Here is a 10,962-nt window from a genome sequence, read left to right as displayed (position 1 = left end):
TCTCCATGACGACCCGCCGCCGCTTGGGTTGCCAGGGCGGCGGCGGCGGCGCCGGGGGTTGCGGCCCGGGCTTCCAACTGGCCGCGGCCAACAGCCGCCGCCGCCTCCATTGGCCGCCGCCTATATAGGGGCGGCGGGCGGGTGGGCAGCCTCCTTGGCGGTGCGCGGCGCAGCGCGGCGTAGCGTCCTCCGTGGGCCGGTGGCGAGCGGAGCCGGACCGGTCGGTGCGGTGCGGGCTCTCCGGCAGTGCGGCCGGCCGCCTGCCTTCCTGCGGGGCGGGAGGGGCTGTCCGACGCGTAACCACATATTTGTGGTAGTTTTGTTTTGTGGGGTTTTTTCGCCCCCGACTTTATTTCGTTGTTTGTTGTTGTTTTTTTTTTTCTTTTTCCTCCGAAAGGTACCGACGTCGGGGCGATGCGCCGCACCGGTGAGAAGAGCCGGGCGGGGCGGCGGGACCACTGCCCCGCTGCCCCCCGCAGCAGCGGCGGCCGGGCCGTGCTGGGGGTGCTGGCGGAGAACGGGCAGCAGCGGCCCGGCGGCCAGGTGAGCCCCGCCCGCGGCGGCAGCCCCCCTCGCTTGTCCGTGGAGCCGCTTCGGCAGCGGTGCCGCGGCCGCCGCGCCTCCCCTCCCCGCCGAGGGGCCGCAGCCACCTGCCGGGTTCCCCTAGGAAGCCCCGGCCCGCGGGCCAGGGGGAGCTCCCCACCCCGGTCTGAGGCCTGGGGCTGGCAGCCCGCCGCGGGCATGGGCGGTGCAGGCAGGTAAAGGCCTGGGGGTGGCGGAGGAAGTAGTGCGATCGGGCTCCAGTTCATGAGTGTGTGTTTCCCGAGAAACCCTGCTAGTAACCGCTCAGTCCTAATCCACAGACGTTTACCCGTGGAAATGCTTTGAACAAGTAATCCCTCCTGGAAGGAAGGGAGACTTGGTGAGACTTTATTTGGCCATTTGCCCTCTAAAGTGTAGGAGGTGGTGAAGAAAAGTATTCACTGGTGCTTACCCAAAGGTGCCATTGCTGTGTGGCTTCAAGGTGGTAGAGTCTTCAAGAAGCTAAAGTTCACACAAGGTGTCTGTCTGCATTTCTGTCCTTGGGCCCTCCTGGAGTCTGCTGGTGTGGCAGGGAAAATGTTATTGTACTGACTACAGGACCTGAAATAGCTCTTACCTGTACACACTCTTCTTGGTTGTGACTGTGTAAAGCCCTGAACTCAGTTGGTGACTCACTGTTAGCAGGTGATGTGAAGGACTGTATCCTGGTCAGACATTGTAGTTCTAGGGGTTGTGATGCTTGAGCTCAAAAGTTCAAGCTTTGGTTTGTAATTCAGCATAAAATGCCTTCTCCAGGTGCAGTCTGATGGTGCCTGAGTGCTTCCTTTTGTTACTTTAACTTGCCGCACTTTAAAGCAGCTGCTCCTTGCCATAAAGGAATGCGGAGCAGATCGTTCATATGCCAGATCCATCAGACCTGAACAGCACCCTCCCCTCGTTCTCCTTGGCAGTGGGCACTGGAGATGAGGCTACTCCCCTGTTTCCTGACCTTTGCTACAGCTCACTCTTTCTGTGAGGGGTTTGTTGCAGTGAGATGGCAACAAGCAGTACTTCTGAGGCACCAGCTGGAGCTGGTGGTTTTTCCAGTAAACTTTTATGTTATTGGTGCCTGCTAGGTGAAGAAAGTGATTTTTCTTTTCAAAAACAAGTGATACTTACTGTTGTTTTCCTCCTGAGTTGCCCTCCCACAGCATTGCTGTGTGCTCTCTTTCAGGGTGCTACTGTTATCAGACGCTTCTCTGGCTCTGAAAACACCATCCCTTCATCTGGAAAAGATGAATTACCCAACTGCATGGTCAATGCTGCATCAAAGCAAGGATTTGCTATCTACGTGGATGAACCGGAACAGAAAGAAAACTACAGCTGCCAAGTGGCTGAAGAGCTGGAATCAAGCCTGTGTGAACTGGACACCAGTGCAATGACATCCAGTATTCGCCTACTGCTGGATCTGAGTACAGGTAACTCCTGTTACTACCAAGGTGGTATCTATAGTGCAAGTACATGTAGCATGGTATGAATTGTAATGCTGGTAAGCTAGTAACTAGCTTATGTTACAATAAATAACACTTTAAGTTACTTGGATTGTGTCTACATGAGGCACACCACTTCTGTGTTAGAAATAGCAGGAGAAGGTGAAGAGGCTAATCAAGCAAATGTCTTGCTGCTTCCCCTTACCTGTTAGGATCTCCTATGACAGTGGACACATCCTTCCAGTCCCAGCCCGAGGATCACATGGGAGATGCCATAACTCTGACTGTGGGAGAATACGCAGAAGATATTCATCAGTACCTCCGAGAGGCTGAAGTGAGTGGCTTGTAACAAGCCTATCGATATTTGTGGTCTCGGCTGCAATACAGCAAAGACGTATGGCTGCCCCAGGATAACCCGAGGCTGCCACTGAGCTATAAAGGGGAGAGAGCAAGCAGTAAAAGCCATCGTTGAAGCTAGAATCATAAGCAGGTTCTAGACAGTGATAAGATCTTTCAGGATTGCTCTGTATCCCAGAAATACCCCACTGTTGGAGCATCTCTTGACTCCTTGGCATGAAGAAGAATTGCAGATGGGAGTTGAATGCTGCAAAAATACTAAAGCAACTGGATGTGACCTCACTGACAGCTTGCTTGCTATAGTACTAGTTTTTCCTACCTTTCTGTATCAGAGCAGTAATGTGCAGTCTCCCAGTAGGAAGAGGGGAAAATTGTGATTTAAGTCAATTTTGAGTCCCTCTGAATGGCTTGTATGTGCTTGATGGCAAAGATTGTCCATAGTCCAGGAGATCTTTTACTATTTTGCTGCTAACACAGTAGCTCCTATCTCTTCAGTGTAGAAATACTACTTTCTAGAGATGCTACTAGCTGCTAATTAATACTACTAGCATTATAATTATAGTTAGTAGTAATGAGTTACTAATAGTAGAACAACTCATGCTCCTTTTGGTATAAGTATAAAGAATGTTAATCTGTTCAGCCATCAATGGCTTTCTTCAGAGTCAGCGTCTTGATTCTTCAACTCTTCCCCCCCGCACAGGTAAGATTCAGGCCCAAGCCCTACTACATGAGGAAGCAACCAGATATCACAACAGGAATGCGTGCCATCTTGGTAGACTGGTTGGTGGAAGTAGGGGAAGAATATAAACTTCGGACAGAGACTTTGTACTTGGCGGTGAACTTCCTGGACAGGTTCCTTTCCTGCATGTCTGTTCTCAGAGGGAAGCTGCAGCTTGTAGGAACAGCAGCAATTCTTCTGGCTGCGTAAGTGTTTCATTTCTTGAAATCTCAGTGAGCTAAAACTTGGTTTTGGGCTGAGTCTTTTAGTTTAATTTGAAGGATTGAAGCTTGCAGTGGCAGGTAGCTTTTCATGATGTCTTAAGATTAGCAATTTGACCTGCTTTGGCACTAGCAAAATTAAACATTTAATGTTCTTGATATGAGGAATTGTAGTGGGAAAATTTTGTAACCTAACAGCAGGAGTGAAAACACTACTGTGTTAGGCTGCTAATCTATAAGGCTGTAGTAGATTCACAGTTGCAATCTGCAATTAACCTTGAACTGTTTTAAGTAGACAGGTACCCAACAGAGCCTGGGAGTGCATGGAGTTTTGTCTCAGTAACACAATACACTCTGAACTTGCTCTCTGAGGGCTTGTTGTTAGTCAAGAGCTAACAATGTGAGTGTATTTCTGTATGGATGGATGAACTGGAGTTCTTCTAAACATCTTTGCCCAAATTTGAAACTTAATTCTTACCTATCCTGGAGAAAGGACTAAAGCAAGAGCTGGATGCAAATCTTAGTAATGTCATGTGCTCATCCTGATACAGGTCCAGCAGAAATCTTTCTTTACCATAACTTTCAAGCTGACAAATGTGGCTTCTGTATTCCTTTTTCAGGAAATATGAAGAGATCTACCCACCAGAAGTGGATGAATTTGTGTATATAACAGATGACACCTACACAAAGAGGCAGCTGCTAAGAATGGAACACCTGCTTCTGAAAGTGTTGGCTTTTGACCTAACAGCCCCAACCATCAACCAGTTCCTCCTTCAGTATATTCAGAGGCATGGAGTCTGTATCAGGACAGAGAACTTTGCAAGGGTATGAATCATCTTCCTTTTAGGACTGAGGGGGGAGAAAAGATGCTAAAAGCAGAACTCCTTGTATGTCACTAAGTTATCTGAGCAGACAGAGCATAATATAGTAGCAGAACCTATCAGAAGATTGTTTTTTTTCTCATGGCAAGTCTTATCTGAGACTACAACATCACTAAAACTGGATGTTTGTAGCCTACTACTTCCAGAAGGCAGCTTGTGTGCCGAGACTTCCGGATAAATGTCTCATGGAAATCCTAAGTTTGGCCTATCTGTCTGGTCAGGGATAATGCGCTGACTAGGTAGCTGGGTGGTAGGAAACTGGTTGTTTTTCAACAGTGTCTCCATAGCAAGTCTGCCCTGGACGTGGCGGTGGTACTACATGTTGCTACATAATGATACAGCATATGGCTGCATAACTGCATAGGCAACCCTGCTTAAACAGGATAACTCAAGCTTATAGGAAAACATCCAACCTGCTGCTTATCTGCAAAGAGTATAGGGTTGTACAGTGACTCTGCTTCAACAGAACCTAAATTTCTTAAAGCTGTCCATTTATCCTCAACCTCCAAGTGAGGTCCATCTATTTGAACAAGAGCCTCAGAGGATGGGAAGAGTTTATCTGTTATTTTTACAAAACATGAATTTTCTAAGTCGCTGTCTGTAAAATTACATCAGAGCTGATGATGGGACCAGAACTTTCAGATTAGTGCAGATTGTTTGGGCTTTGTGAAAGTGTGGTCTTTCTGTCCCCACTGAAACATGCTAAAGATTCTTCTGCAAGATCAACAGGGCTAGAATGCTTTTATACTTGCCAGACATGTAACTCATGTTTTTCACATGAAACAGAGGCCATTGACAATTTTCAGTGCTTGCTGTATGGAACTGATTGTACCAGCTAGGCTCAGTCTTTTTGAAAAACTTGTGGGTTTTTGTTCAGTATCTTGCAGAGCTGAGTCTCCTTGAAGCTGATCCTTTTCTGAAGTATCTTCCTTCACAAACTGCTGCAGCAGCCTACTGTCTAGCAAACTATACAGTGAACAGGTCTTTCTGGGTAAGAACAACCGCATGTTAAGGAGTAGCTCAAGCATTTTGTGTTACCATTAGAAGTAGGCTGAGAAGCAGGAGGAGTAGCTTCAAAGTATGTTGTGACAAAGGCTGGAATCCTAAGATCAGTAGATATTCCTGAGCTAATGGGACTACCTGATAAATGAATGTTAAATCAACCTGAAATATCCTGTCTCCTCTCTGAAGTGGGAGCGACCTTGCTGTTTTGCTCACTTACATCAAGTCTGTACCTAAGGCCTTGTCAGTCTTTAAACCCAAAACTCCTCCTGAAAACACAATTCAAGGGCTTTCTGGGAGTGAGTACTCTACTTGAGTAGAGTGATTACACTGAGTGGCAGCAATGCAAGTTTTGATAGGCCTCTCAGCTGTGTGTTGGAGGAATAGCTTTAGCAGAGAGCAGAATCCAGAAGTGTAATGGATGCCACATCCTTAGAGCAGAAGGAGCGTCTTGTCAGATCTCTTGGCTCCAAGAAAAAGCTAGACCAAACCAATGGGAGGATATCTGAATCCTTTTCAAGCCTAAAGAATCTAGAGTGAGCACTGATGTAGTGAAAATAGCTTCTGGTCCTGTAGAAAATGACCTTCTAGATGAATGTTGCCTTCAATAGAGTAACACTGGTTTGTTTTTCTCTGACCAGCCTGAAACACTTGCTGCCTTCACAGGATATTCATTAAGTGAGATAGTGCCTTGCCTGACTGATCTGCATAAAGCATGCCTTGATGCTCCCCATTGCCAACTGCAAGCGATTAAGGAGAAGTATAAGCACTCAAAGTAAGTAACCAGGAAGCCAGCATTCTGTAACTTGGAGGCTATTACCACAGAATGACTCTGGTTTAGCAGCTTGGGCTACAGCTGCTGTAGTTGACAAACTTCTTTTAGTGGTCAGCTTCTATTCCTGAAACAGAAGCCTCTGTTAGCCTCTGGAGGGGAAAGCTTTTCTGACCAGAATAATTCATCCATAGGTATACAGGCGTACTGGATAACAATTCTTCTGCAGTGTTGCAGGATGATTCTTTTCTTCCCCAGTGTATTGCACAAGAAGGTGGTATCTTTAAATTTGTCAGCTAAACTAATATCTTTAGTGACTGTGTTTCTATTCCAGGTACCTGCAGGTGTCTCTTCTGGAGCCCCCAGCAGTTCTTCCACTACAATAAAGACCATGGACCCTGGAATTGAAGATTACTTCCTTCCAGCCAGCAAAGCTGGTTTAACATTTCATAGAGCACTGCAGGTCATGTGTCTGTAACCATAGTGATCAGAATGGTTTTTAGCCAGTATTTTTTAATTAGATGCCTTTTCAAAAAAGGATATTAGACTATAGCTCTTAATATAACTGACAGCACTTTTAATAAATGTCTTATTACACCGTTCCTCTGCGAATCTTCTGACTCCTGTTAGTATCTGCAGTAACAGTAAGTAGAAAGGGTTGTAGTTTTTGTAAAATCATTGTGAGCAGAGGTTTTAAGCTAGGTCAAGTGGATAAAGTGTGGCTTGAACCACCACAACCTGACATCTCCATAGATATGGGTGACTTGCTGTAGTATCTTATCTGTTTCTTCCTCTTCTATGAGACATCATGCAGCCATGAACAGAACCTGTTTTCTGGAACTTGTATACCGTATCACAGCAAAAACATCCAGATGCAAGTGGTCTATGAACTCTCAACTTGTGTGCAGAAGACTATCAATGTTGAAGTAAAGGTCAAGCTTCCCTTTATGGAGGTGAATAAGGGGGATTCCTCTGCAGGGAGTTGGAGGAAGGGGCAGCTGTGGCTGGCAGAGCCTTAGGAGCACTTCAAACACTGGTGGACAGACTGCAGTAGAGCAATGCTTGCAGCTATGAGGAAGAAACTGGAGCATGTAAAGTACTGCAATAGTGGAGCTGAGCTAGATGGCTGCTGTGTCATACTTCTGGTATTGAGTAGTCTCATGGCATAGCTGTCTGAGATAACATCATCTGCCACTGGAACACTGCTGAATGTGTGCTCTGCAGACTCTGGAGACACATCACTCTTAGGAAGGAAGGGGTAATGGGGCTAACTGTTAACTCTCATTCTGAGCTGCTACACTGTCTTGTGTCCCCCAGTTATTCATTAGGTAATATTTTTAAAAAAATGAACAAAACATACTTTGAGTACTCTTAAATACAGCCCCTGTCCAAAGTAAGTAAAATAAAAAAAAATTGGTAATGTTGGTCAACATGTAGAGAACTATATTCCACTCATCTGAATGGCAAGGTAAGTCTGAGGCATTCTCCTACTGCAAGAGTTTAAAACTTTCAGTGCCTACTGCTTCTGAAGAGTAATCTATACAGGACATCATGTGTTTCCAAGCAAGAATATACGTAACACTTGACATCAACATGCAATGCAGCAGAAGTACTAAGTACCAGCTAACAAGCCTCTTCAATTTTGAAACCTGGTTATACCAATGTATATGTCATAAGGCTCTTCTTAGCTTCAGGGATTTCACTTCCCTCTGCATTTAAGACTCTTCCCCCTGCCACCTCCTTGTCCAGGCTGGTGAATCCTCCTATTAATGTAAACCCTTATTCCTCCAAAATGGAGTTAGTGGTTCATTTGTCTCAAAGTAAATATCCTTTAAGGGAGGGGAAGCATTCTGTTTCAGTCTAGCCTATGTAGTTCTTGGTCTCTTGCTTCAAACACTTCCTAGTTGAGCAAATGAATCTGTCTTGGTGTTTAATGATAATGACAGATGTGACCAGATATGTCATGCTTGTGTCTGTGATACCCACTTTATTGTGGGGGCCTAGATCCATGGATTGTCTCCACATGATTAATTTTACGGCTTGTGGGTGAATGCTTTAAAGGTGGGCTAAGAACTTTACTCATACCTGCAGCCAACTTGTAGGTGGCTCAGAATAAATGTCAGTCAGTGGTGCCTAGTTACAATGGGGAACTGGTGGATTTCTTGGTTGTGTGTTTCACAAGGAAATAGTGCATGTACTGAGCAAGAGTCTAGCTAAATCTACCAGGCTTATGAGTACCAGCTTGTTTGTGGTGCTTCAGGCTGAACATAAGCTGTCCTGAAACCCTATGTTAATAAGCATTATTCTACTTGTAATAGAATTGAACTGCAATTACTCTAGTGTTGAGTACTTTGGAAGTGGTAATGAATGTCTCAAATGCAGAACTGTTTTCCTGGTGTTATAGCAGTTTGAAGGTATTCATGTGGTCATGTCACAATAGTAATGGGGAGGAGATGTGTTTTGATCTTAGGAACAGTCTATGACCACAGTCATATCTAGTGTTTCTGAGCCAACAGATTTGGTGCATCTAATGCAGCAGGTGGTGTCCAGGTCTGAACTGACTGAATGTTTTACCATGTGGTGTCTTCCTAGAAGCCAAACTTTCCTTCTATTTTACTTTTTTTTTTAGAGTTTACCTACCTGCAAGACAGATAAAATAATTGCATTTAACTTCCTTGAAGCTTTAATTCTCTAGTATACAAATTTGCCTGACTGTAATATCTGAAGAAGACTACACGTTGCCTGCTTTCATGTTTGTTTTGTCATTATTTTGCAGCTGAGCTCATGGCTTAAATATTTTTTTAGTCCAAAGGCTAAAAAGGGAAAATGAAAAAAAAAAAGTGGTTAAGGTGAAGAATCATGTAATGCTGCAGTGTGAATGCTCATAACAAGTTTGTGCAAGGTGGATTAAATTTTAATTTGTGAGACAGAAGAAACTGATCTTCAAGTGATCTCATCTGAGATCTGTGGGCAGTAATGGTATTTTGAACATTACTGCTCTATTCTCACTTCCTTTGTTGTATTTGTCTTACTCAGAGCAAGGAAAAGACTTATTGCTCTTGTATGAGTGAGCCTTGACTCTTCCAAGGTGAAAACTGGGTGCTATCTCCTCATTCTGTGAGTCATCACACTTAACTCTAGCCCACTCCTTATGTGGGCTCTCCTCTGCAGCTGATACTTGAGAAAGGTATAAGAGATGCTTCTGTTGGGCATATTGGTGATGATAGGTAGTGACGGTGAAACAATGCTGTTTTAATAAGATGAAGTGCTTAAATGCAGATGTAAAAACACTTAAGAGTACTTAAAAGATGTATTGAAAATCAAGTATACAGGAATATGGATTTATAAGGAGGGAGATGAAAGCAACCCAAAAGGAAGCTTTAAATTTTCATTGATGTAGTGCCTGTGCTATACAGACAATGTAAGACCTGAAGAGGTCACAGCCTTGTTTGATGTTTGAAACAAATAGAACCAGACTTCTTGAAGACAGCCATAACCTGGAAAAGAAATAGAGGAACTGACATTAAAGACTAAACAGAGGCAGTCTCAATTCTTGACTATCCTATTCAATGGCTTGTAGACCATGGCCACAAATAAGACTTCAGGGTTTTTGTTTTGGTTTTCTGTTTGGATTTTTTGTTCAGGAAATATTTAAACTGCTGCAGTTTCAGAATTGTCAAGCCTGATCTTGCTCAGTTAGCTCTGCTGTGAAGATCTGTCTGACTTTCAGCATGTGTATTTTGAAGGCTGAATATTGACTTCTATACAGGTCACAATATCTTCCCTCTGGTTAAACTGTCTTGGGACGATACACTGAGAGTGAAACCAACTGGTCAGAAAGCAGGCTGAGTGGATCCAAGGAGCTTTGAGTGATCATTCAATACTTTGAGTGGGTTGGAATTGAGAAGTGTTGAGGATTTTAACTTTGACCCGTGATGTTCAGTGCAAGAGCTCTTTACCGTTGGTATTAGAAACAAACAAAAAACCTCCCTAATCTAATATTAGCAGTTTCTATACTACCATGCTGTGACTTTCAGAAGACCCAAATGTGCTATGGTTGCATGATCCTGTTTCTTCTGTATTGCAGTTAAATTTTTTAATCAATAACTTCTAACATTAAATATTGTAGCTGCCTCTGGTGTCCTGAGAAAGCTGTTCTTTACAGCTGGGGATGTGTTGTGGATCCACTGTTCCCTTAAGATTAAAATGGACAAGCAGAACTCAAAATAATACTCTGTGGCAAGGTACTGATTTAACAGCTAGGGTCTGTCTTTGTTTTCCTCCTCTCTGGAGTGAGTTAAGGATGTCTGAGAGGTAATTAGGTAATTAGGGAGAATGATTTAACTGTGGTCAGGACAGTTAAGCTGTTAATTCATGACTGAAGGGTGTCTGCCTTGCTGGGAAATCTGGCTGTGTGATTAGTCTGTGTACATACCTGCTTGTTGTCAGTTCTACAAATGACTAGAATTAGCTCTGATTACTGAGGTTGGTACTTATTTTTGTCAGTGACCTTGAAGCAGCTTGTGGGGCTGCTCTTAAGGATGAGAAAGAAGCCAGCAGAATCTGTGACTGCTTCCTGGAATTAAGCTTTTTGTCTTGTAATCTTCCTCATGCACCCCCTGCCACAGAGCAAGATCCTATTTGCATACTGGAGAACTGTGCAGACTTCACCAAAAGAGTGGTAGGGCATTGGAACAGGCTGCCCAGAGAGGTGGTGGAGTCACCATCCCTGGAGGCATTGAAAAAATGTGTAGACATGGCACTTTGGGACATGGTTTAGCAGACACGGTGGTGTTGGGTTGATGGTTGGACTTGATGATCTTAGAGGTCTTTTCCAACCTTAAAGATTCTATGATTCTGGAAGAGGTGCAGACCCATTCTGTACCATTCAGATGTTCTAGAGCCCTGTCAAGTTGTCTTAAGAACTTTTTTAGGTCTTCTGCTGGTTATAGTGGATGTATGCATTTTCCCATTGCATCAGACAATTGAGTGTCATTGA

General features: G+C 44.2%; 1 protein-coding gene across 1 annotated transcript; it reads left to right on the top strand.

The window, feature by feature from the left end:
• CCNA1 (cyclin A1) lies at positions 1-6,645 on the top strand. Its single transcript, XM_075742967.1, has 8 exons — positions 1-543; positions 1,757-2,000; positions 2,225-2,346; positions 3,070-3,293; positions 3,929-4,133; positions 5,067-5,180; positions 5,833-5,966; positions 6,298-6,645. The coding sequence occupies exons 1-8, from the start codon at positions 415-417 to the stop codon at positions 6,347-6,349; spliced, it is 1,224 nt and encodes a 407-aa protein (XP_075599082.1). The 5' UTR covers positions 1-414; the 3' UTR covers positions 6,350-6,645.
• Positions 6,646-10,962: the final 4,317 nt, after the last annotated feature.

The sequence above is a fragment of the Balearica regulorum genome, chromosome 1 (assembly GCF_011004875.1).
Source record: "Balearica regulorum gibbericeps isolate bBalReg1 chromosome 1, bBalReg1.pri, whole genome shotgun sequence".
Classification (NCBI taxonomy): domain Eukaryota; kingdom Metazoa; phylum Chordata; class Aves; order Gruiformes; family Gruidae; genus Balearica; species Balearica regulorum.
This window is presented reverse-complemented; position numbering and strand designations above follow the sequence as displayed.